At 42.5% G+C, this 26,725-nt stretch overlaps 2 protein-coding genes across 3 annotated transcripts; one reads left to right on the forward strand and one right to left on the reverse strand.

The window, feature by feature from the left end:
* Positions 1-42: 42 nt before the first annotated feature.
* On the forward strand, positions 43-16,247 carry SUMO1 (small ubiquitin like modifier 1). Of its 2 annotated transcripts, none has more exons than XM_054209101.1 (5): positions 43-186; positions 11,006-11,080; positions 12,374-12,451; positions 14,359-14,430; positions 15,370-16,247. In XM_054209101.1, exons 1-5 carry the CDS (start codon positions 181-183, stop codon positions 15,436-15,438), a joined length of 300 nt encoding a protein of 99 aa, XP_054065076.1. In that variant the 5' UTR covers positions 43-180; the 3' UTR covers positions 15,439-16,247. The 2 variants fall into 2 exon arrangements, with proteins under 2 accessions (XP_054065076.1, XP_054065077.1); XM_054209102.1 differs by lacking the exon at positions 43-186 and adding an exon at positions 3,741-3,894.
* Positions 16,248-21,073: 4,826 nt separating this feature from the next.
* On the reverse strand, positions 21,074-25,067 carry KIAA2012 (KIAA2012 ortholog). Its single transcript, XM_054209103.1, has 3 exons — positions 24,933-25,067; positions 24,128-24,327; positions 21,074-21,404 (listed from the first exon to the last, which is right to left on the reverse strand). The coding sequence occupies exons 1-3, from the start codon at positions 24,963-24,965 to the stop codon at positions 21,353-21,355; spliced, it is 285 nt and encodes a 94-aa protein (XP_054065078.1). The 5' UTR covers positions 24,966-25,067; the 3' UTR covers positions 21,074-21,352.
* Between the last annotated feature and the right edge of the window lie 1,658 nt (positions 25,068-26,725).

Below are 26,725 nucleotides of genomic sequence, written 5' to 3' on the forward strand. Positions count from 1 at the left end.
GGCGGGGCCTCTGCGGCGGCCGTTAACTGCCGTTAGCGCCGATGTCCCGTCCCCCCCATCCGCCCCCCTCCCTTGGGGCCAGCTCTAGGCCGGGCCTGGCAGCGGCCCAGCGCCATCCCCAGGGCCGGCCGCTGGCTCAGGTGCTAGCCGTCCCGCCGCCGCTCTCCCCGCATCGTGTTCATGAAGGTTTGAGCCTCTTGACGTTAAAAACCTCCCCGTAAGCGTTCAGGCGGCTGCCTGGGGTATTGGGACCTCTGTGCCAGCCGGGCCTATCCCCGCGGCAGCTCTTCACCGACTCCTGCTTCCTTGGGAGCAGCAGGCCCCGGCCCGGTGCCTCTGGGGCCCCGCAGGCGTAGCAGCTGGTGGTGGGGACCGCCGCTGTGACCACAGCCGGGCCTGCGCTCCAGGGCTTGGGTGCTCATATTGGCAGTTTTTTATTTCCCGAGTGGATCCTGAAGAAGGTTTGATCTCGCGGCCGCCTCAGTGACCCCAAGCCGCCCTGGGGCTGTATCCAGCCTGCCTGCGGTGCCGGGGTTCAGCTGGAGCTCCTGGCCCTCCCCACATGCTGGGATGGATCCCCTTCCGCCCGCTCCGCTCTCACACCTTGGGCCTGTTCACAAGGCCTTGTCTGCACATCTTCACACAGATAACAGTTCTTTTTTTGTAAAGAATTTGTTGCGACTAAGTGCAGCTGTGTGCATTTAAAAGGTTTGCTTCTCCCACGGAGAAGTGCTAAATTACATGCACTTAAAACGTAAGTTTTAAAGACTGCTTATTTCCGCACGCTGCTGCGGTGTCCCCAGGATACGGGCATTTCAGATGGGGGAAGGCAGAGGCCGGAGGCGGCCAAAGCCGTCCATTTGTGCCACCTACTGGTTTCTGTTTTGCCAAAGAGCGTCTTTGTGTGTGCTTCTGCGGCTGACCTACTTCTGCGCCTGGGTCCAGGCCCTACTGAATAACTGAAAAGCTGCTCATGGAGTACAGGCAAAAAGCGTCAGTTCTTGCCCTTATAAATTCCCACTTATTTCACATTAAGGATTACCTGCACTGAAAATAGAGGCAGAATTTTTCCTGCCCGCAGGAAGGGAGGCTCTAAAGCAACATTTGAGCTTGATTAATATCAGACATTTGTTGCTGCATTTTATGCAACCGTCCATATGAGTCAGCATGCCTTCGTTTCCTCTCCTGCTTTTCGCGTAAGGAATATGCTGGAAAGTCAATAGTCTGAGAAATGTGGGGTTTCACATAATTCTTAAGAAAAAAATTTGAAGGAAAGACTTTGGTGCTTTAGATAACATAACCATTTTTTTGAAGTCTCACAACTGGTAATATTGCCAAAGAAATTATATCCAGGTTCCCCTTAGTTTTTAAGTGTTTCTGGTGCTGCTGGCTCAGGGGGAGTGAAGAGCAAGTAAATGTTATTTAATTGTCTGACTTAAAATGCTGTGTTCATCCTGCTTGCCAGTACTAACTGCTCTCAAGCAAATATGTTGGCATTATGAGATTACAGATTGTTTTAAGTTAAAGTCCAGTTTTATAAGAAATTTGTTTTTGACAGACTGAAGAGGCTTTGCACAGACTACATGGGCCAATAGTTTTGAGAAAACCACTGACAGCTCTTGGCTCCTAAACCACATACCCAGCTTTGGAGAGGTTAGCAGCAGTTTGAAGGAGCAGAGGTGAACTTTATTGACTTCAGGTGGTTGAGATTAGTTGCAGATAGGGAAAATTAGAGAAGTTATAAAACACCTGAGAATTAAGTGAGGTTGTTAGGGCAAGTAGCCTTGGTGGCTGCAGCAGCAAGGATGGCTTTGGGGAAAGAAGCTTATATAGGTATGTTTAGTCATTTTAAAGCAGCATTATTTTTGGTGTGTTTCAATTTTAAGTGTGCTATGTGTTGAGTTTGGGCTGTCAAAGAAAAAAAAGTGTGAGTTTTGCTGATGTACTTTGGTAGTTCTCATGGGCTGAACAGAAACTGGCTTTGCGGATGCTGTACAAATGTGGCTTGTATCTTGAAGAGATAATGCATCCATAACCAATTGAGTAAGAAGGGAGTACAGACAGGTGGTGTTACTGTTACTTAGCACATATGCAGATGTGCATATTTCAACATTGTGCCTTTATTGCTACGTATGAGGATAGGTAACTGCACATAACTACGCATGTGTCAGCTTTTATTACAAAATTGTGTAGAAAATTTGGTAAAATGAAGAATTACACTCAGGTTTCATGCCAGAGTCTGAGACTTTAGCCTTTTTGCTACAAGGCTGCTCTCCCTCCTCTTAAACTGCTTTCATTTGTGGATAGCGGTGATATTTAGGACAGAGTAAATACTTGTCACTTTCTATTCTGTTAGTATCATGTGTTGCTGTGAAGCCCTTGAATGGCTTCTTTTTGTGCTTTGTGTAGTGTTATTAAGCTCGTAATGAGCTCTTACTGTGAGCTTGGCATAGTATGAACGTATTTGGCGTTCCTACCTACTAGGCCTTGCCTAAGAAAGATCATCTTAATTCTGTAGCTCTGTATAGTGTCTGGTTTTGTTCTCTTTAGGCTTTTTTTTTCCCCTCACTTGTTAATTTCGAATTAACAGTTGTTATTAAAACTAATTCCCATGAGTCTAGATACCACATAGTTTCACTGGCTAGTGAAAGTGCATCCATTGGTTTAGGTGTGTTTGTAACACGCCGTTCAGTTAGTGACATGCAGCAGCGCAGGCACAAAGCGCAGCTGCTTTGGTGTTTGGTGTTATTACAGAGGAATATGGTGTGTTACAGACTCTGTGTTGATGGATGTGCCCTGCCAGGAGAGATTTCTTACTCTTCCCCTAAGGTCGCTGGTAAAATTAAAAACCTGATCTAGTAGCATCCAGATAAGGATTTCCTGTTTCAGTGGGGCTGACTTCTGTTGATCCATTTATTTTACAATAATGTTGTTATTTTTTGGTTCTTATGTGGTGTTTTTTTTTATACTTACTGGCCACTTAGCGCCAAGCATGCACTTACTCCAGCAGTTGCTGTAGTTGTTGCAGAGGGATGTTAGTACTACATGCTGTGGTCCCAACAGCTTGCAGTCTAAATGTAATCTTTTCGAAGCGTAGGTGTTGCTTCTTGTGCAAACCTCTAAATACCCGTTCTGTGCCGATGTGAAGCAGGACATCCGTTCTGTGCTAGCACGGCCTATCACTAGAAGTCTCTGCAAATGCAACTGCCTCAGTGCAAGTTTGCATAATAAACACGGATCCTATTATTTGCATGGTTGCAATGATTAAAAAAAAAAGTGCAAACATGCATAAATAGAGAAGTATGTTTTGTTTTTAAGTATATCTTTTAGTAAAAACGTTAGGAAGGCATGGCAGGTTGGTGTAATGAGTGACTTTTGCTGTAAAATCTGCTTTAGTTGGAAAGGTTATGTGACTTGGCCTGGCTCTTCTAGGGCAGGACAAAACGGCTGTGCAGACCTATACAGTCATTAGACTGCCTGTAGCTAGTGGAGTTTATAAAAACACCTATTTTTTAACTCTTTGGGGAAGGCCAGTCAGTGCCTTTCTGCAGCCGGGCCTTTGGAGGCCTGGGGAGGGCCGCTCTCCTTGCCGCGGCCTCGCTGCCTTCTCCCGCCTCTCCCTGGGGCCGTGCCGGTGCGGACGAACCCGGAGAAGCGGCAGCTCCGTGTTCGGGGTTCGGGGGTGCCGAAGGCGGTGCCTCCCGCGGGGTCCCGGTGCGGGATGGGAGGAGCCGCCCTGCGGGCCGGGCCGTGCGGGAAGTGAGCTCAGGCGCACCGGAAATCCCGCCCGCGCCGCGGCCTGTGTTTGCGCTGCGGGCAGAGAAAGGAGCCGAGCGCCTGCAGCGGCCCAGCCGAGCCTGCCGCACGCAACGGGGCCGAGCCATGTCTGACCAGGTACGGGCGCCGCCGGCCCCGACAGACCGACCGCCGACCCCGGGGGGGGAGCAGCCGTCGGACGCGCGGGGGGACGGCGCGGCGGCAGGCCCCGGGGGCGCGGGAGGCGCTGCTTGCGCCCCGCGCCCCCCCCTCGCTGCCGCGGGCAGCCCCGGCCCCTCTGTGTGGGGCGGCCCGGGGCGAGCGGAGCGGCGGCCGCCCGGGTGGCGCTGGGAGGGATGTTTTCCTCGGGGAGTGTGTGCGGGGGTGCCAGTCTCCGACCTCGTCCAAACTCTGCCCGCCTCCCCGCCCCCCCCCCCCCCCCCCCCCCCCCGTATTTTAATCCCCCTTTCGCTCAGGGTATTTCGCGAGGAAGACGGGGGCGGGCTCCAGGCGGGGGTTAATCGGGGGCCGGGGCTGGCGTCCGGTCGGAGCGGGGGCGGCTCTGCGGGGCCCCGCGCCGGGATCGCCGCCGGGGCAGCCCCGGCTCTGAAAACCCGGGAGTGCAGTGAGGGGTGAGCCGTGTTGCACAACAGTTGTTTCCTTTCGTTTTCCATTTCCCAGGTGTGTGCTAGGATGCTCTTCCCCTAAACAGGCTTTGGGCGAGTCAGATTAGGCCTGCTAGTCCTCTGCTTGCCCTAGGAATGCAAAAGTGGGGGGGGAAACCCGGACTTTCTTAGCTGAGGGTTGCTTGCCTGTATTATACACACCGTCCTTCACCTAGACTCTGTCCTGCCTTCACTCCTTGTACTTGGTTATATTCCTGTCAATTCTGACTTCTCAACCGGGGACTTAAATAGTTACTTGTACCGCAGGTTCCTGGCTTGCTCGGCAGCATGTATGCAGTCCTTTGCTTACAACTATTGCTTTGGGCTATGTGACCTGCTGGTGGAAAGTTAAAACAGCATTCCAGTTTTAATTTGTGTTCTGTTTTGCTTTATTTTTTATATTGCCTTCATATGGCAGTGTTTTCTAACTTTGTCATGGCGATTCGACTTTGGAAAAATCGATGTCAGTATCTACAAATGTTTCTTGCAGTGCTGTGAAGTCAAGAATAGTACTAGTGCCAGCCAGGAAATTAAAAGTATCCAGAGACAAGGCTAAGCTTAGTATAGGCTGCATCTGCTTTGAGGAGTAGCCTTGATGCATTGTGACCCGTGAATAGGAACCATTGCACTGGTGGTCTTCCTCCCCGCCTCCTCCCCTTCCAAACACAATGCAACTCCACTAGCGAGCACGGTGCTGCTGCCCATCTCCGCCTGTGAGAGTGCAGCTGGGACATTAGGATGTGTTCCCAGTGAAGTAAAAGACATGAAAGTGTCTGCAAAAAAAAAAAAAAGGCAAATTCTGAACTAGATTTTGTAGACTGATCTTCACGTGACCTGCTCTGTAGCTCTCTGCGTTTGTGAACTAAGGCATGTTTTAACACATAACAGCTTTCATTAGGTAATTCCTTCTCCAGACAAGTTCTGCTAAAAGGCATACATCTTTGTTCTTTGGGGCTGCTTGAAGTATGTAAAATTTGTTGTATGTGATTTTGGATAGATATCTTAAAGGTCTTTTTAGTGTTGTGTCATTCACTTCTGGGGGGACTATGCAACAAGACCTAAACAGATGCTTAAGTAACAGTATAACGTATGGTAATGCAGTGCTGTAAATCTCATTCCTCTGTTTATCAAGAGTAATTGTATTACCCAAAATGTGAATTGCTTACAGTGTCTTTCTTTTTTGGCCCTGGAATTAAGTTAAGAGGACATCATTTGTCACCAGTTATGATAATTTTGGCTTGTCTTTTTAGTGTAAATAAAGAAGCATACTTGATTTAGTTAGTTTATTTCCAATAGGAAATTAACTTTTATGATAAATGAAAAATACTTGCAAGAAGGGCAGACAGCAACAAACACATGACTGCTTGGTGGGATCTAAGCAGAAACAAAACGAATCATTTTTACCCTCCCTTCAAGGGTCTCAGGCTGTTTTTGCTTCAACTGAATCTAGATGCTGGCATTTTATCTGTTCATGTACTACTAATAAAGAATGCTATAGTTTGCATGCATTTTTCCACTCCTATAACAAATGTAAGAGTTGATTTACTGTGTTAGGAAATGCGTTGTAGTCTTATTCCTCTACTCATTTTGGTTTTGTTATTTTTATTTTCTTTAATATCATGAAAGTGTGCTGAATATAGGGTGGATTTTTTGGGGCTTGAACATTGAAGTTTGTGCACTATAGGAATTTGGAGGAAACTTGCAATATATTGCATTACAATGTTTGTGTTGTGGTTTCATTAATTGCAATAGCAAAACCAGTGTATTTCATCCAAGAAACTTTGGGGGCTTTTTAAGGTCATGAATTTAGTGTTGATATATAAGTGTGCGACAGTACTAAGAGCCTCATTTTATGCTATTTAGGAAAACTGTGGAATGAAGCCTTTAAAACTAGGTATCTAATGAAAAGTTAGAACTTGGAATGTTGGGATATTCCTGTTCTGTTTGTATGGTAGTCTTTTTTTTTTTTTTAATGTTCTGTTTCATGAAATACCCTAAACACCAGTTCTTTTCACAGTGCAAGTAAAAGTCTGGAGGCTTGCTTGCAGATTGCTGATCCAGGGTTTTGTCAGTGAATGCTTGTAGTTTGGTAACTTTGCAATCTCCTTGCTTTCTTTATTCTTAAATGTTTTTGTGTGTCTTTACAATTTGGCATCGAATGGCAGTATAGTTCACTGACAAAACACAGGGAGCCATTTCAGACTTGCTGGATCTTGTTGTGTTCTGATTTTAAATATTTTGCTCATATTTTTAAGCTTCAGTTATTGGCATTGTCAACATTGATTTGATCTTATTTCTCTTTTCCTGAAATTACAGCTCTGTTTGCTCTTATTTGGTGGCTGAGAGGTTGCTGGGGCTTTAAATGAGCATCTTTATGGTATGGAGTTTCAAGACTCCAATTCCCTCTGTTTTTTCTACTGTTTGCTGCTTCCCCTATTCATTTTTAGTACTAGAGCCATGTTTCCCTGAGGGTAGGAATCAAACTTCTTATGAATCATTGCTTTCCGCTCATATTGGCCAGAGGCACTGTCATAGTAGCAATGATGATTTGTCATACCTTGTACAGGATGATTTGTTTTGGAAAGCTAAGTAGGAGATCTGTCATAATGCACAGAACTATATAAACTACTACAAATTCCTCTACTGCTGGGATAATACGCTGCCGTGCAATTTTGTTCTTAGGCAAAGTAAACTAAGACAGTGACTGACCTGAAACGTCATGTAAAGGGACAGGATGTTTTTACAAATTCTTTTAGTGATAGAATCATAGGGTTGGAAGGGACCTCTGGAGATCATCTAGTCCAACCCCCCTGCCAGAGCAGGGTCACCTAGAGCAGGTTGCACAGGAACGTGTCCAGGCGGGTTTGGAATGTCTCCAGAGACAGAGACTCCACCACCTCTCTGGGCAGCCTCTTCCAGTGCTCTGCCACCCTCAGGGTAAAGAAGTTCCTCCTCATGTTTAGGTGGAACTTCCTATGCTCAAGTTTGTGCCCATTACCTCTTGTCCTGTCGCTGGGCACCACTGAAAAGAGCCTGGCCTCATCCTCCTGAGACCCACCCTTTAAGTATTTATAAGTGTTGATAAGGTCCCCCCTCAGCCGTCTTTTTTTCCAGTCTGAAGAGACCCAAATCCCTCAGTCTTTCTTCATAAGAGAGGTCTTCCAGTCCCCTAATCATCTTGGTAGCCCTTTGCTGCACCCTCTCCAGCAGTTCCCTGTCCTTCTTGAACCGGGGAGCCCAGAACTGGACACAGTACTCCAGGTGTGGCCTCCCCAAGGCAGAGTAGAGGGGGAGGATGACCTCCCTCGACCTGCTGGCCACGCTCTTCTTGATGCGCCCCAGGGTGCCATTGGCCTTTTTGGCCACAAGGGCACATTGCTGGCTCATGGTCATCCTATAGTCCACCAGGACTCCCAGGTCTCTTTCCACAGAGCTGCTCTCCAGCAGGTCAGCCCACAACCTGTTCTGGTGCATGGGGTTATTCCTCCCCAGGTGCAGCACCCTACACTTGCCCTTATTGAATTTCATAAGGTTCCTCTTTGCCCAGATCTCCAGCCTGTCCAGGTCTCTCTGTATGGTGGCACAGCCTTCTGGTGTTTCAGCCACGCCCCCCCCAGCTTTGTGTCATCAGCAAACTTGCTGAGGGTGGACTCTATCCCCTCATCCAGGTCATTGATGAATATATTGAACAGGACTGGACCCCGTACTGACCCCTGGGGAACACCACTTGTCACTGACCTCCAACTAGACTCTGTGCTCCTAATCACTACCCGCTGAGCTCTGTCTTTCAACCAGTTTTCTGTCCACCCCACTGTCCATTCATCAAGCCCACACTTCCTAAGCTTCCCTGTGAGGATGCTGTGGGAGACTGTGTCGAACGCCATGCTTAAGTCAAGGTAGACCACATCTACTGCCCTCCCCTCATCTATCCATCCAGTCATGCCATCATAGAAGGCCATCAGATTAGTCAGACATGATTTCCCCTTGGTGAATCGATGTTGAGTACTTCTGATAGCTTTCTTTTCCTCTACGTGCCTTGAGATGACGCCCAGAACGAGCTGTTCTGTCATCTTTCCAGGGATGGAGGTGAGGTTGACCAGCCTGTAGTTCCGCGGCTCCTCCTTCTTGCCTTTTTTGAAGACTGGAGTGACGTTGGCTTTCCTCCAGTCCTCAGGCACCTTGCCTGTTCTCCAGGACCTTTCAAAGATGATGGAGAGCAGCCCAGCAATGACTTCTGCCAGCTCCCTCAGCACTCTCGGGTGCATCCCATCGAGGCCCATGGACTTGCGAATATCTAATGGACCTAATTGATCCCTCACTCGATCCTCCTCAACCCAAGGGAAGTCTTATTCTTTCCCCGTTACTTCCCCCAATGCCTGGGACTCCTGAGAGCTGGGCCAAGCAGTAAAGACGGAAGCAAAGAAGGCATTCAGTAACTCCGCCTTCTCCGCATCCTCTGTTACCATGGCTCCTGTTTCATTCAACAGTGGGCCCACAACTTCTGTGGTCTTCCTTTTGCTTCCAGTATACTTGTAGAAGCCCTTCCTGTTAAGCTTGACATCCCTAGCCAGGTTTAATTCCAAGGCGGCCTTGTCTTTCCTTGTTTCATCCCTGCACGCTCTGGCAGCATTCTTGTAATCCTCCCAAGGGGTCAGTCCCTTCTTCCACTTATTGTAAACTTCCTTCATAGCAAAATGGGAGATAGTTTTGAAGTTACAGACTTCAGATTTGTAGAGATCTGAATCTCTTTCTGATTCCTAGAGGTGAGTAATCCTGCACATGGACAACAAAAATTCTGTTTGTGCAAGTTATCAGAAGTTGCAGGTTCTTGTTTTTCTTTCTTTTTAGTCAGGAGTGGGAACTGGTGTATTTTTATTCCTGCAAATAGTCTCATGAGGTTAGAGTTCAGATACGTTGGAAAGGGAAAACTTCAGTGGGAAGCACAGTTGCTGTGACTGTGTTACCAGCGAAGACTCCTTTCACACTTCAGAAGTGACTTGCTTGGTGACATGAGGGTAAGCGTCTAGTTTCTTGAAAGCTTAAGGTCAGTTTTTGGATTTGAGCTTGAAGGGTAGTGAAAGAGTCCCAGCAGTCCAGGTTGTGCCCAGGTGGGTACTAAAAAAAAAATAAAAAAAAAAAGCATTGAAACCAGGTGCAGTCTCTGGCTCATACTTTTTTTTTGTCATCACAGAAACTGAATGGATCTGGCTTGAGGTGATGAATCAAACTGATAGAAAGAGCGCTTCCCCTCTATTTCTTTCCTCCAGACTGACACTGGTACAGATAGGGAAGGTGTTTGCAGACTTTCCTCCCAGCCCTTCCCTGAGCTTTTAACATTCAAAGAAATTGTGCATGTTGAACCTCTTTAAGGAAAAAAAAAAAATTGCTTGAAAAGGGTTGTCTGCCATTTTAATCTGGAGATAGAGACCTATCTGGATGGACTTAATACTGAAGGTTAGTATGTGGTTTTGGTGCTTGATCCTAAAGTTCAAGTCCAACCGTACAAAGGATATTTCTGTGTACGCAGCAAAAAGTCCCTTTAGGGCTGGGAAAATGTCTGTGGTAGGCACCTGTACATATTTTGCTTATTTTGTCTACCATGTTAAGCAATAAAATATAAAAGGAGGGTTTGAAACATTATCAACAGCATATCCTTGTTTATCACTACTTGGGAAGATTTCTTCACCGAGCACCATCTGAACCTGGGGCAGTGTCTGTGTAAAATCCCTTTGTGCTGCAGTGGAACGTAATTAAAGGCCTGATCCAGAATATGTAGTGACAGGCAAGGGATGGGCTTAATAGTACCTGATCTCTCGCTTGTCTTATCTATCAGCAGCTAACATGAAAACACTGATGTCCTTAATTCATGTCTTATCGAACATAACACTAAACCCTTTTGATAAGCTTTAGTGCTCAAGTTGTTGAATCAAAATTCTCTGTTCAATTAATTTTTATCCTGGAAACATATCAAAACACTATAGTTCCTTAGAACTGAAATTTTTAAGAACTTTTAAGAATTGTGGTCTTAAAACAAACACGGTAGAAGGAAGCTGTTACTTGATGTTGTTTTGTTGTCATAGAAAAGAAGGTGGCTGACTATCCTTTTGAAAGTAGTGACTACTGTTGATGCAACAGACTGAAAAATGTTTGCATGGTTCACTCGTTTTACACTGATAGGGTGTCACAAGTGCTTTCTGTTTACTGTCGTCATTATGTTCTTTTTTTCTGTCAAATATCTGAGCCTCTTCGTACACTTCCTGTATTTCTTTTTTGCAGTCTGTTGACTAGGAGTTAGTGGTATAAAATCATACTTTACATTTTTGCATCTGTCATCTATTTTCAAATGACCCTTCTCTTATCTCTTGCATTATTCACAGTGTTTCTCTTCTGTCATGAATTAAACTTTTCACAGGCAGACAGCCTTTCATAGTACTATGTTGCCATTATTTTCACACACAGAAAGGAAGAAATAAGGTGCCTTGAATAGTCTGATTTCATGTAATAAGGAAGATGACAGCTGTCACACTGTCCGGTGAAAATAACAAAGTGTTGAACTGATCAGACTTTTAATGTTGTTCTTGCAGGAAGCAAAACCTTCAGCTGAGGACTTAGGAGATAAGAAAGAAGGGGAATACATTAAACTCAAAGTCATTGGGCAGGTGAGTTTTTACATACTTACTTGTTGACGTTTGATGAAGGTATGAGTTTTTGTATTGTAGAAATGAACAAACAGAAGCTGATACTTTCAGTTCTTCGCTGTGGATCCTCTCCTGCCATAAATGACATACCAATTGCCAGTAATGTGTGTCAGTATACTCTGGTGTGATTTGCATTGTTTTGGTGTTTTGTTTTTAAAGCTTGAGTAATTTATCTTTATGACTTGGGATTTGGTCAATGTGATCCCTGTCTCACAAGTAGGGGACTTGATGTAGGATTAATTTATCCAAGGATATGAATGAAATACGTGGCAAAGTCGATAAATTCAGGTCTTCAGAGTTCATGTAGTACACTATGCATGAGGTCAGCTTTCTTGGACAGGGACAGGTAGAGGATTCTGTTGGCTGGCGTGTTGGTAGATGTGAATGGTGGATTGTAAGTCTGAATTCAAGTTATGTTGGAATATGAATGTCGAGATCTTTCTTGAACAGAAGTCCTTCTGTGCAAAGAACCCCTAGCTCATATGGCTTAACTCAGTATTGTTTGTTGGAGTATTAGTGTGATTGCTGTGCTGTTGACTGGAGATGGATGACTTAAAGTAGGACTAACACAAACTAGCTTACCTCTTGCTGGTTTGATTGCCAATGATGAGAATACGTTCAAAAGCTAAATGTGACCCAAATGCTTTTTGCACAGAATCTCTTGCAGTCTGTTTTATCTGTAGCCATTTTAACAGTTGTAGTGACTCATATCTTATGGCTGGTAGGAAGGACTATAGAATAATGAGACCTAAGATTTCTCCTTAGGTTAGCGTTGTGTTGCCAAGTCTGCCTGTATCCTAACTTCTAGGTAATTACTCTAATTGAAGAAGGCTTTGTATATATTTTGAAGTGCAAGCTTTAACTTGTCTCTTTTGGAATCTTAAAGGAGCAGAAGTCCTCTGCATATGTATGTTTGTATTTCATATGTACATCAGCTGGGTAAAGATGGAAGCACAGACTGAACCATGTATGGTTTTTAGTACTTTTAAATCCAAAACCTCCATAGTAAGCCTAAGGCTATACTATGCCATCTGTTTTAAAACAGCGCTTCCTGTGGAAGTGCATGATGAATTTAGTGACTGATAAATCATCTTGGAGTTTCATGTTATGATGCACCAAGGTTTGTATGGTGATAGTTAAATTGCATTCCATGTTAGTTTTATATAAGTTTTTCTTAATGAAAGTCTTAAAATTAGCCTAGGTAAAGTAAGCAGTTACTACAAAGAGGGTAACTTTTTTCTTTTCTGTTCTTAGGACAGCAGTGAAATTCACTTCAAGGTGAAAATGACAACACACCTCAAGAAACTCAAAGAATCATACTGTCAAAGACAGGTTTGTGAAACAATTGCACTCTCTTGAAGAAAATAAAAAAAGCCAAACATGTTGGCTCTACTTTTCTCACTGTTCTTTCAAATAAAGACATTTGTTTAGACAGTCAACCTGATGTCTAGTTACCAACGGGACAGCTATCTGACAGTACAAATATCTCCTCATTTCTTTTGACAAGTACAGGTATTTCTGTTTAAGGCAGTTGTGAATTTTGTAGCAAGTTAAAATTACTGTCTGAAAATATATAGTGGCTGCTCAGAAGACCTAGAAGTTAGCTTTTTAAATGTGCAGGCGTGCATTTATAGTTACTGTAAAATCTTCTGTCCCCAAGTGAAATTCCCTTAAAGCTGTGTAATACTGCAGCTTAGGATGAGAGCAGCCTTAGGCATTGTTACAGTCATTAATATGGTAATTGATTAACACTAGCTATTATGCCCTAAGTTAAAGAAATCTGCAACATTAATTGTGGATGTAGGTAAATAACTACTGTTAACGGAACAAAAATTTATCTTCACTTCCAGATTCTGTGGCAGATATTGTAGAATCACTGCTGCTATTTCCAGAAGCCCTGGCCTAGTTTACCCCCAGCTTTGGGGATAGATGCCGTGTGTGGCCTTTCCTTGAGTAACTATGTTGGAGTTCACTTCAGGAGATATAAGAAATAATACTTTGGGTTTTTTCTAAATACCTTGAGACAAGTTGAACTTGTCAATTGAAGTGGTTTTTTTTTTTTGTAGAATGTGTTCTTTTTTGCTATCTTTCTGGAGTAGGAGGAAAGAAAAGATCAAACACCAGATATGTTTGTAGCCAAATCCACATGATTAAAATTGTGATTCATTTGCAAAACTTGAAATTTTAAAATAAGATCTTGGAAATAATTTATGCAGCAGTCTTGACTGATGAAAATGCATGTGTGTGGAATTACTTTTATAAGACAGAAATAATTGTTTGAATGGACACAGCTATATCTATGTCCTGGGCTGAATTCTGGAGAGTCTTTGATTTCCTTCATCAACAGTCTATACAGTTTTTGGTGTCAAGTAGCCTTTCTCTGGTAAAGGGACCATGAATATTTCTTCCAAGTTGGCTAGAAGGATTGTTGGAACAGTGTGAAAAGCTGTTTTTTCCTGTGAATTTTTCTGCCTAGTTATTTGCAAGCAATATTTATGAGATCTAATCAATGTACAAAAGAGTCATGTTTCACTTGCGTTTGTTTTGCTCATAACTTGAAAGAGAAGAAAAAGATGAGGTGTTTGCCTCATCTGTTGAGGTGAATATGATATTCTGTTGTAACACAGTAGACATACTGCAACTTAACTTTATTTACCATTGGGATGCTCCTTTCTCCCTGTTTAAATGGTGTTCCTTTTTCTTTCCCTCAGCTTTGCTCTTTCTTGTCCCCAGTGCAGAGTTTTTGCAGAACTGATAATGGTAAAGGTTGCTATTCCTTCTTATGGTGATATAACCTTGGGAAAGCAAGGGTAGGAGTTCATGAAGTAAATGTCACGTTCTCACTGTCGTCTTGGGATCTTTAATAAGGCTCATAGGCAGGTCAGAAAAAGACAGGACCTTCATGTATAATGTTGTCTTGGGAGGGAGGGTGTAGTCAGTACTGTATTTATAAATAAAAAAAGACAAGAAAAAAAAATGCTAAGGAAGCTTCCAAGTTGTTATGTTAGAACTCCAGTGAGACTTTGGAATAAACATGCATTTCAGCAGTATCGTGCTTATTGACTCATTTCTTCTTAGTCTACATGGTTGCAACAGAATAGCTGAGCTCCCTGTGTAACAGGAACTAACGCTTTCTCTTTTGACTTTCACATGTGTTGTTTTTATTAAACATGTTTTTCTTGTAAATCCGTACAAGTTTCAGTAAGTTTTTTTTCTTGTACATCTGTTTCTTTTTTTAGGGTGTTCCAATGAATTCACTCAGGTTCCTCTTCGAGGGTCAGAGAATTACTGATAATCATACCCCCAAGGAGGTGAGTTTCTTTCTAGAAAAAAGGTGTTACATAGTTCATTAGAGAAACTAAATGCCAAATTGGTTAATTTCTCTGTTCTGCTAGATTGTTAACCAGAATGAAGGTGTTTCTTTAAATATAGACAACTTTTTGGACTATATTTAGTCAATTATAGCCTGACAATACTTTTCTAACTAGAATCTTTAATAATGCCATTCAGAAAGAGACTGACTGGACCTTCATGTGTAATGTTGTTTCACAAGGGAGGATATAGTCACTATTACTAGAGAGAAAAAAACCTAAGAACTTTTTGGTTGTCAAGCTAGAATTTAGTGTGACTTTGGAATAAATATGTATTTAGTTCCCATTTATTAGATGAAAGTGTAAATAAACAGAAAACAGGTTACTTCTGCTGTCTAGTGACTTCCACCAATTGTTATGACAAAGCAGGAAGAAACACTGTTATAATAATGACCTGCTGAAAAATTGGAGAAACTTGTATCCTGTGGAATTGAACAAGTTACCCTCTTTAAGAGATCAAGTTGCAAGCTGTAGCTCTCAGCTGCATCGTGAGTTAGTAGTGTGCTAATGTAATTCATGTGGCTGTACAGCTGGTGCATTCACTATGATGTTGGTTACATTCCTGTCCATCTGTTGCCCAAGGTGGGATTTAGAGAAAGGTAAAGCTAGCAATTTCCAGGCTGATGTGTACTGCTCCACAAGCAGATTTAGACTTCACTGATAAGGCTTTTGCTTTGAATGAGATGTGTAAGACTGAAGGAAAAGGACTAAAAATCATGAGTGTTGGCTAGTAAGATGGTGACTGAAATTGTTTTCAACTCTTTGATGAATTATGATGGGGCAGAGGAACAAACCATTGTATAACTTGTGTAGGACCTGCTCTGAATTCAGTACACCAGATTTGTAACAATTATATGCTGTTTTTCTCTGTTCTCACAGCTGGGGATGGAGGAGGAAGATGTGATTGAAGTTTATCAGGAACAGACGGGGGGTCACTCAACAGTTTAGATCCTTCTGTTTGTTTTCTTCCCCCTTAATCCTTTTTTATTTTTAAATAATAGTTCTTTTGTAATGTGGTGTTCAACACTGAATTTAAACTGGCACCCCATCTCTGGGAATTTATTTTCAAGCGTCTGGTATTTTGAATTCTCGTGCTCATTATACACTATTGTTTCTGTTTTCATCGTGCTGAACTTTTGTGATCCAGCTGCAGCCTTGCTCCCCTCTTCCCTTCTGCCCTCCCCTTTAGAAATACACGTACACACATGCATTTGTATGTTCACTAGGTTCGTGCATTTCAGGCACGAAGGCTGTAAGATCTGCCAGGTGGGCGAGTGTTCTTAATGACTTCCATATCTGCCCTGAAGTTTTGATGTGTGACTGTTTCACTCCTGGACTATAACTTTCAGTGCGAGATGAAGTTTTTCAGAGAACTAAACTGTGGAGAAATTGTGTATCCATAACTCAGAGCTATTTTGCTTAAATTGTGCTGATGGCCCAACAAAGAAGATTATCAAGTTGGAAATGGAAAAGCTAGAACTGTTGTCATCTGTACCTTGCTCCAGAGATGGCTTTGCTGAAGACATAAAACTGAAAACCCTAATGATTCTTAAATCTTGCCAGAAGAGCCCAGAAGCATTTTAACTTCATATAGCAATTAGTACATGCAGGTATTCATGCAAGAATGTTCACAGCAGACAACTGGTGTTACTTTGACACTCTTGTTTGTACCTTTTGGCCTGGGACGTGGGTTTTGAATGGACATTGTCTGTACCAGCTTCATTTAAAATAAACAAGAAAAACAATTTTATAAACAACTTGCATTTTCTTTTCAAATGTTTGGAAATGAGCAAAACCATAAAAAGCTATAATTAGGGCGTGCTTTTCCAGTAACTATATGTTGAAGCCAGAAAAAAAAGTGCTCTGTAAATATACCTCATATTAAAAAGAATTACTTTTTTCTACTTGCCCTAGTAAAATACTTGATCTGCTTGGTTTGCAGGTGACTATTTGAGACTACTAGCTGTTTCTTTTCTTCTTAGAGAATATTCACATGCAGTTACATACAGTTTCACTTCATGTGCTAAAGGTAAACTGAAAATGCAACTTGGAAGGAAATAAGAAGCTGGTTTTTAATGTCTACATTTCATATGATCATGGCTACCATTAAATAACCTCTCTATGATGGATGACATGGAACTGTCGTGATAGTTCATCAGGCATTATTATGAGGGTCCACTTCATGTTCTAGCTAGGTGCAGGTTCTAAATGGTCAGCTTGAGAAAATGTTACTGGATATGAAAGCTCAGATGGGAGGTTATGGGCAGGGTAGTGTGGAGAGAAGGTTTCTGCACTTTCCCTGCTTCAGTCTTTCTGCAGATAAATAGGACTTGTTTCTGATTTGGTTTGGTAAATGAAGTTCACTATGAATGCCAACTTCATTTTAAGACACATTTTAGTACTGGCATACTTGGAAGAAATTGCAGATTTTGAATGATTAAATTTTATGGCACTTGCTGTAAAGCTAGAAATGCATTTTCTTTCATGCTTGTGGTTTGTGTCCTGTACAACTTTTGTACACATAGTTGCACTAAGCAATTTTTTAAAGATTAAAACTTTTATTTACAAATGTCCGAATATGGTTTTTTCTAAGTATTCTATGTAATTCAATTCTTAGGGAGAAGAGGAATTGCTACTCTGATGTAGAACAACATGGCTTCTTTGCATTTCTCTCCAACTGCCTTTTTTTAGAATACTAAATATATCTGCTTCAGAATACCAGAAATAAAACAGCCCTGTGATTATTATCAGCACATCTTCTAACTTAAATTTGTATAATGTATAATTAGTCGATGAATCCCCTTTATTGCTCTCCTGCAAATTAGGAACTGAGGCACAGGGGACATAGTTTACCCAAGTAGCTCTGGAAGCAGAAAGAGGACATGAGAACAGAATCCAGATGCCTTGGGTTTGATGCTAATACTCTAGCTGCTGCATCAACTTTCTTTGCTCCTTACTGTTCACTCTTCTCTTCCAAATCTGTTTTATATGCTCATTTGTATCAGCTTTCCAGTTGAAGCACTGCATTTAGTTCTCTTGAGGCTATGGAGGAGGGTTTCTTGCAGAATGCAGCTTCAGTGTGATGAAGCTCAAGGTGACGATTTCTTTCTATTGTGTAACCTTGTCCTAAAATACATCTCTATAAAGAGTGGATAATGGTACCTGTGACAAACTGATTTGACCTCTTTCTCAGACTTGTTGTGAACCCTCAAAGACCTAGTGCCTCAATGGAGCTGCTGGTCTAAAGCAATGTCTGTACTGTTATAACTTGACGGAACAGTAATAACAGGAAAACTGTGCTCTGCCTAAGATTAGTATAGCTTCATGTAAAATGAGAAGACACGTGTGCCACACAGATTTTAAGGAAGTTCATTCTTGGAAGTTGTACATTGAAATAAAACCTGAATTTTGAAGTCAAGGAGTGGCAGACTTGAATTTTCTTCATTTCTTTGGAAGAACTAATAGTTCTCAAAGAATTTCTGAAAAGCTGGTCTGGAGTGAAATTCCAGATTGGCTTTCATATGTTGCAGAAAAACAGAGAAGATAATCTTTTTTCCTCCTGCGATGTTTCTTCGTCTTTGTTTATATGCTTACCTGTATATTAGAAGAACTGAATTCAGCTGTTGATGGCTGCTTTTGTCAAGTGTTTAAAAAAAAAAACAAAACAAAAAAAAAACAAAAAAAAAACCCCAAAAACATGGTGGTGGGAGAATGAAGCTATCTTCACTGAGTCAGTTACACAGTAGAAGGTAGAAGCTAATATTTGCTTTATTTCTAATTGTGAAATTAATATATTTAATATTCATGATGGTGGTGTATAAAACTGTATTGATAAGTGCTTTACAAAATCGTCAGTCTCAAGAGATTTTCTTAAAGCTGGTATGTTTAAAGGATTTGTATATTCTCTTAAGTATAAATATATCTACATGATCATCGTTTTGACAAAATGAGATTTTTTTTTTAAAAGTTAGATGTGTAAATGTTGGTAGGATTTCAATTTCAGTTAATTGAAGTCTGCCACAAATTTTGACTAACCATGTATTGTTTTAGGAGCGCTACGACTGTATACTAGTTTTTAACTTTTCCTACTTTAAATGGAAATTATTTTTAAGGCTACAATACTAAAATATCTGCTGATCAGCACATCTTCTGTATGCACTTTTGAATTACTGCTGTTCAGGTAAATTTTCTAAAATGAGAAGACCAGTTTCTGAGATGACATACAGAGAACTGTAGGAATTGTGCAAGTTGGAAGTAGTGTAAACTGATTTTGTTTTGCTTCTGGAACCAGTACTTAATGCATATTTAATTTAGGGAAGTTCAGCTTCAATTTAGATTGCAAAAATTGATTACTCTTATCCACAGGAGACTCTACAGGAACTGCGATACAAATTGAATCTACAAATGTTATACTTTCTTATGTTAGATAGTGTTAGAGAAGCAGAAAATAAGAAACCCAATTTACAAGGAAGAAAAGTTCTTATCTTGCTATAGTTTCTCTGTTGCTGTCTTATTGTTGATACTGAAATCAAGCCTTTTCTTAAATAGTAGCACATGTATTGCAATTTATTGGTTTGGAGGATTCCTCCAAGAGTCAGCACGGAGGTTTTCATACCTTTTGTAAACTGACAGTTCTGTTGTTTTCTCTCTTAACACAAAATGGACCAAAGAATCTGGGATGAAGCAGCAAAGGATAAACTAAATGTGTTCTGGCATCTCAAGAGGTCTGTCTGGATTCATTTCTACTGGCTGATAAAACATGAATGCTTTTACTTGCTATCAATGGGATGTATACACAGACTACTATTGCAGTCTGGGAAAATAATTTGTGAACAAGAGTAGCATCTATCACGAAAAGGAATGTTGTTCATCATTTTTAATCAGGTTGGAACCTTGAATTAGACTGGAACTGAAAGAGCTCACTGCAATGACCCACTCCTGGCACCAAGCATTTATTCTTTTGTATCGTTTTCAGGCCTAGTTTTTCAAGCAGCTGAAAATAAGAAAACACCCATGGACAAGGAACATCTTGAATGTGTTCTAGTCTAGGAACTTCTATTAGTAGTGCTTGTTGGAACCGCAGATGTTGTTCCAGATCTGCTCTTTGCCTGCAAACAGTGTTAATAAAGTGGATTACAGATAAAGAAGAGAATTCCTCCTTGGGTTAGAGAGCTGGTGCTTTGACTTGAAAGCTACCTGCTCAGTTAGCTTGTTGCTGGTTCACTGGCAGTTTCTTTGACTTTGCCACAGTGCATACAGTGCCTTCTGAGGCACTGAGCCTGGACGGAAGACTGGACTTCCCCCAGTGTGTGGGGGGGAATGGGCTGGGAAAGAAAATGCTGGCTTATGCTAATACCTTATTGTGGGCCAGTATATCTTCTCTTACAGTGGTATGAATAGAGTGAGCAAGAGATAGCTGTAGTTCCAATGTATCCTCTTATCCCTGGTACTGCTTTGTGCCTGACAAATTGATCTAGGCTTCCCTTAAGAAGGCCTGTTATGCTATTTGTAGTATTATAATATGTGGTATTCAGACTCTCGGTTCCTGTGTTCTGAGGTGCTGGTAGAAATGAGTTCTGGAAGCACGCTATCCTGGAGTCTGCTCCGATGGACCGCATAAAGGTAATCATAGTTTCAGATGTGCGGGGAAATCTACTTGGGCTTCTTTCTGTGGCGTAAATGGATGTTAAAAACTCTTAAAACAGTTAAAGAATACAGATAAGATGTATGTGCATTGCTGATGAAACTTGGGGAAACATTGGAAAACTTGTTAAACAGCAAAAGAACTGCATTGTGTCTTGGAGTTTTAATTGAAGGCAGCTTAACCAACTCGTGGGGTACTGATGCTGCTTTTCAATGTTAACTGATAGAACTGACTACAGAAATATTTTTGTATAGTCTGGTAGTAGGTGTAAAGATGTGTTATTACTGAGGAAAAAAATAACTTCCCTCTGATTAACAGCTACGTACCTGATTAAAAGCTGTGCTTTGTGTTTTGGCTTCCTCTAGAGCTGGTCTAGCATCTTCCTCTTTCTTCATCTGCTCCTCAGCCTCATATCTTGTCTTCTCCCAATTTCTTCTTTCATCCTCCGGGCATTCTTCTGCCATCTCTACTAGTTGATGATGTTACTCCTCTAACCACATTGCTCCTTCTTTCTGTCTGCATTTTTCTGCCTCTTAGCAATAACTATTAGTTGCTCACATACTTCCTATTTAGGAAATGTTTTTTTCATCAATTACAAATAGAAAGAAAATACCGTTATAATACTGACATTGCAAGTATTTAATATTGTCTCAAACATGTGAGTCTGTCTTAAATTCTAATTGGATTTTTTTTTTTTTACTCTGGTTGGCATTTAGGTTTTCAAACCTTCCTCTGCAACTGTTTGTTGTTTTTTCATTTTATTTTTTTAAACTGTAGCTACTGAGACTCAGGCTTTCAGAGAAGATACACAATGAAAACACCAATAAATGAACAGATGTAGCACAATGTTGTTATTGCTAGTGTCTTACACAGTGGCATCATAGCTAGGCTGTGGAATTTCTCTTCTTCAGGCTGCAGGGACTGTGGAAGAGAGGACTATTGTTACCATATCTATTTAGTAGAGGAGGAGCAGTTGAGGTACTGTAAGTTTGGGACTTAGTGTCACAGGAATTCCACGACAGACACACAGGCTAAGTCCATGTCTTCACCAGAAATCATCCATTCAGATCAATTACCTGCAGCTAGAATAATCATTAGCCTTTCTATAGACCACCTGCTTTTCTTGTTCTCGTAGGTGTCTATTCTGGAACTGCAGAAGCTTTCTGTGATAATCCTCCTCCTCCTGCTGCTACCAAATGAGTTCTTGCGCTGCTTTCTCTAATTGTGACTTCTTTGCTGCCACCTCCACTCTTCTTTTAGTTTCTGTAAACTAAAACGTAAATGATTATTAATTGCTATAGCAACCTTAGCTTTGCTGAACATGCTTGCTAAAGACAAGCAGATTCTAGCCCAAAGAGCTAAGCAGATTGCCAAAGTGAAGGGAGAGAAATGAAAATGAAGAGAGAACAGTGCTGGTTAGTGATACTTAGCATACGTCTGGTTTGTTCTGCAAATTAGTATTAAAAAAAAATAAATTACTGCCTACTTTCCTTCATACTGTCTGTAAAGGGGGCAAAACCCCGAATTATAATTTTTACATGTGTGCTTTTGAGGAGGACATGAGGACAATGGGATACAGGTACATGGTTCATGTGAAACAAAGATGTGGAGACAAGGGATGGAGGAGAGCAAGTGGACAGCTAGGAAAGCTCAGAGAACAAGACCTGGAAGAAAAGATTGGAATGCACCTTTGTGGAACAAGAATGCAAACCCAGAACAAGAACCCAGGCTATGCAACAAACAAGGAGGCAATGGAAAACCTTGATTGAGATTTAGATGTAAACAGAATGGTGATCAAAATGGGATTTTTTGCAGCAGGATTCACGCAGTAAGGAGCATGAAAGAAAGTCAAGGACGTTCGTGAAGCGAAGGAATATTCTCCTTATTTTGGGAACAGAAAGTTAAGGACTATCAAATTAAAGATCTTCTGCTTCACTGAGCGCTATTTAAGATAACTTCCAAACTAACTCAGTGTTCTCAGTCCAACAGTTTGATTGAATGCCTACTTGCTTTTCCTGAAATAAAGTTTAGCAAGGCACGGCACTAATATAGAAAAATGCTTTATAAGTCAGATTTGTCCTTTCTTTTAAAGCATCCAGTTAAAAGATGCTACTCTACAAATCTGGTACTTAGAAATGCCAGTGACCAGGGGATACCCTCCAGTTTTTATTTTTAGGTAGGCTGCAGCTCTTCAAAATTACCCCAGGAGGTCGCTGTTCTCCCCAGTAAATACCATTCTTAATGAAAAAGTAACTAGAGGAAGAAAATCGAAGCAATGCAGTAAGATGTATCAGAATATGCTGTTTTGTGTAAGCAGAACACTTCAAGAAGTGAATAGAAATGTGATAATTATATTACACCGGAACTTGTTTCTGATAGTGTTAAAGGAGAAGCTGCTGCCCGAGCATTCACACACCACTCAAGTCTTCAACTGCTAGGATCAGGGTCCCTTTGCAGTGGGCAACCCCAGTGGGCTGATGGATGCCCCTTTTGACTCCTCACACACACACTCTTGGGTGCGCTCCCTCCTTCTTCAGGCTCAACCTAGGTTTCCCACAGCAGTCTCAGGTGTCAGATTTTATAAAAATAAATAATTTAATTGAAAGGTACAGCAGCAAGGTCAGCCCAGGCTGGGTGCCTCCGAAAAAGGAGGAACCTTGAACAAAGAAATCCCTGGGCAATTATACGCCTGCAATCTATACACTTGCCCCTCAGACGCCGTTCACATGTCTTTTAGGCCAATGGTGATTTTTGGTCTGGGGTCTTCCAACACTGTATTGGGTACTTTTTCTGTGTCCAGACAGGCAGGCCATTGACTGCTCTTATTCATTTGCAGTCTCTGCTGACAGTTATAGCCTCCTTATATTCTGGTTTATGCTTCTTGTGCATCTCTGCTCACCGTCAGAACATGAGGAACTGCAAAGTCCCAGATTTAGGGAAAACATTACCAAAACATCAATATGTTATCAACGTTTTTCTTATACTAAAAGACTAAACACAGCACTGTACCAGCTGCTAGGACAATGACTAAGAAAATTAACTCTATTGTGGTCTGAAGGCTTCAGCAAATACAGCCAGTCATGCTAAGTAAAGCTAAGATAACAGTGTAAATCACACCATATTATAACCCTAAGTGATTTATTCTAATTAAAGCTTACTTATTTAACCTAAACAACTAATATTTCTCAACAGTGGGTTTCCCAGAATTTTGCCCTAAGTATTTGTTGTGGGGTTTTGGTGGGTTCCCCCCCCCCCCCCCCCCAAAGCTATGTCAGCAGAGGTGAAGAGCAAAAGTGCTCTTACTGCATTTTTTTGTAATGTAAAATTCTTGTATCATTAAGGAATAACCTACATTGCTATGAAATGTCTTTATAACCATGCAGTTGTGACCATGCTGAGGTTTTTGTCAGCGAAAATGCTCTGTGGTGGTTTTGGTGATGTATGGAAAGTGTGGAATATCATCTTCATGAACTCACTGTAAACTAGGTACAATTGGTTGAAAAACTGAATTTGTTTAATGACTTTGATTCACTGTCAATACTGATTTTTCATTAATGAGTTGGAAAATTGTAATTTTAGGACAGACTCAGAAATCAGAGTAATGATAAATGGATGAAAGTATTTTAAAAAAGTGAAGTTAAATTAGTAGACATACACACAATATTAAACTTAGGAAAAAATCTAACATGCTGGTTAAAAGATGGAACTTTATGTATGCACATGTTCCAGATTAAAAGGTCTGTGATATTATCCTCTGGTTTGGAATTTGCCTGGGGGTACTGGATCAGTTTGCTGGCTCCTTTACACTCTTATGTGTTATTAGTCTTCTATTATATTAGAAGATGCTTTGTTATATATGTGTTTCTTCATGCTGGAACACTGATGGGTTTGGATACATACACCTTGCTGACAAAAGGCAAAGCAAAGACTGCTGTAGTTTTGTGTCATCATTCAAATGTTCCCTTCTCAAATGAGAACATTATCCCCACTAACCGCATCTCCTCCATGCTCCTCTGTTGTTCCTTTTCCAGATCTGCCTTCACTTTTTCCATTTGTTCCTGCTGCTCTCTTTTTCCACTCTGTTGTTCTTGTTCCTTCCTCTTCTGCTCCACTTTTAGCTGCTGCCTTTTTCCCTTTTCTGCTCTTACTTTTTCCTGTGCAGATCTCCCTTCTTGCCATTTTCCAGGAGGAATCTGAACAGGAATATAATTAATAATGCACTTAAAGTTGACATTCTGTCGATTATTTACCTGTTATTGAGATTTAAAATTCTTGAAAGAGATATGTTTTATGTACTTATTAAAGTAGATTTGACTTAACGTGGGACTCTTCCTGTCACTGTGGTCAACAGTGCCTGTTTTCTCTACATAGTGAATGTTTTACTATTTTTTCTTCCAGTAGGTACTTGCCTTCGTGGTATCTGATGACTCTTATGTTAATTTCCTAGTATTTAGTGTCCCAATAAGTTGCTACTTAAGCTGTATTCTCTGATCCTCTGCCAACTTCATGATTTCCCCTGTATTTTTTGTAAATATTTTGAAGTTGTAATAAGTGAGGGAGCAGGCACAGGGGTTTCATCTAGCCCCACAAAAGAGGATGCTCTGAGGAAACGCGTAAAGTCTAAAAAAGCCTACAAGTCTGACAGCTGATCTATCAGCTAGAGGATCACTGTGATGAAATGGGAAGGCTGCAAACAGTTCCTATTTCTCCGGTTCTAAATTAGGACTGAGGAAAGCTTCTCCAGGAGCTGCAGGGATTTAAGACGCAGCTGTGGAGTGTACCCGACCAGCCTTTTTACCTTGGTCTGTGCTGTCGCTTCACAAGAAGGCATCGGGGAGCGCTTCTGTGCTCCAGATTTTCTTGGAGACTGGTCTTAAAAGGTTTACGGCCTGGGAATGGCGGCTTTTACCGGCCCCGCGGGAGCGGGGCGGGCGGGGGCCGCGGTTCCCGCCGCCGGCGCCTCCCTCAGCGCCCGCCGCCCCGCGCCCCCTCACGGCCCCCTCCGGGCGCTGCTGCCCCTTTCGGTTGGCGGGGACAGCGAACAGCCACGGGTGCGCTGTGTGAGCGAAAGCCGAAGGGCCATGAAGGGCCACGTTGAGAGAGTGTGAACGGGAGCCCCGCCTGGGCAAGGGACTCCATGTCTGCTAGGGCTTCCTGAGAGGAAGCTCCATTCAGTGGTAGGAAGGACAAATTTGGCCCTGCCTGGTCGGAGGAGGAGGTCGGCTGGGTGAGGTGAGGAGAGGAACCGGCATGTTTTACCTGCCCATGGGGAGGATCCGAGGGAGCGGGCTGGTTGTGTGTTGTAGTGGGGGCCTGCCTGGGCCTACCCAGTGCTCCTGTCACCCTCAGCCAGGCTGTCGTGGGGTACTTGCTGCCCTGGCCTGCTGCGACATGACAGGTGGGACCTGCTCCTTTCCTTTCTTGTCAAGTTAACCTGCCAGAAGGCCTCCAAGAGTGATGGCTTCATCCCATACCAGCCTGTGTGGATGATGCTCAGGCAAATAAAAAAAACAAAACAAAGCTTGTTGCTAATGAGGATGAATGAGTGTGGGAGTGACTTGAGCTTGGCTGCACCTGTGCTTGGGGTGCAAAACAAGCTGGGGCTGCTGGTGAGCTCTGTCTGGTGTGGAGCAGCCCAAGGGGCCTGGCCTTGTGTGGGGAGGTGCTGCCCTGTCAGGCTGTGGGAGCTGGGAGTAGGAGCCCCCTGTGCCATGTCCTAGAAAGGAGCCTCTTGTGCGGCCCCTCTGAGGGGAAGCCTCCGGCCAGGGGGATAACAAGGGTGTGCTGAGGGGGTTGTGGGGCTAGGAAAGCACCTGTGACAAGAGGGGGCCTGGCTCTTCCTCAGTGTGGGGGCACAGACACCTTGAGGAGGCAGCCATCTTGTGGTGGTGGAGGCTGGTGGCAGAGCTGCCCTCCTGCAGCAGCAGGTAAGGACACACCGGAAAAGACTTATTTTGTATCCCTGTTGCATAGGAGTTGCTTCAGCGTATGTCCCTGCCTGTACTCGCAAGCACCATTTCTCACCTCCGCAGCCTCCCAGCTGCCGTGTGGGTGCTGCTGGCTGGGGTGACTGCTGGAGGCAAGTGGCCTGAGCCAGGGGCTGGTTGTCAGGGAGGACTTCATCCTCCTCAGGAGGAGAGCAGGTGTGCTGGCTGCTGCCACATGCCTCGCCAGGTCCCCTCTCCCTGTCAGCCTCTGGTCACCTTGCTCTGCCTTGTGCCTTCGCTGCATGGGTCCTTTTCTTCCCTGTGTCTCTCTTGTTTGGTTTTCCTGGAAAAACACAAAGCTTTCCTAACCTAATATGGCCAAATCACTGTCAAAGTAGTACGTTGTTGATCTGGGTGATATTTTGGATGCTGTGAATACTGTGGTGATCGTTCACTCAGAGTATGAAAGTTTCAGTCTAGAAGTAAATCTGCTCTTTCTGTTAATGTGTTTATTTTGGATTTATGTAATACTTTTGTGGTGGGGCAAAGTGTCAGAGCAAATCATAAATAGGATGAAAGTGTTGTGTTTTCATCTAAATCTCATTCTAGGTAAGAGAATTTTCTCTAAGATACAATTTGGTGACTTAAATATTCTTGGTCTGTC

Source organism: Rissa tridactyla, chromosome 7 (assembly GCF_028500815.1).
Source record: "Rissa tridactyla isolate bRisTri1 chromosome 7, bRisTri1.patW.cur.20221130, whole genome shotgun sequence".
In the NCBI taxonomy this organism is placed as follows: domain Eukaryota; kingdom Metazoa; phylum Chordata; class Aves; order Charadriiformes; family Laridae; genus Rissa; species Rissa tridactyla.

Coding starts and splice junctions, on each gene's coding strand:
- SUMO1 (XM_054209102.1), top strand. Junction 11,081..12,373: donor AACTCAAAGTCATTGGGCAG/GTGAGTTTTTAC, acceptor TTCTGTTCTTAG/GACAGCAGTGAAATTCACTT. Junction 12,452..14,358: donor AATCATACTGTCAAAGACAG/GTTTGTGAAACA, acceptor TTCTTTTTTTAG/GGTGTTCCAATGAATTCACT.
- KIAA2012 (XM_054209103.1), bottom strand. CDS start 24,965: ATGCCTTCTTGTGAAGCGACAGCACAGACCAAG. Junction 24,328..24,932: donor AAGCGACAGCACAGACCAAG/GTAAAAAGGCTG, acceptor ATTCCTGTTCAG/ATTCCTCCTGGAAAATGGCA. Junction 21,405..24,127: donor AGGAGCATGGAGGAGATGCG/GTTAGTGGGGAT, acceptor TTTACGTTTTAG/TTTACAGAAACTAAAAGAAG.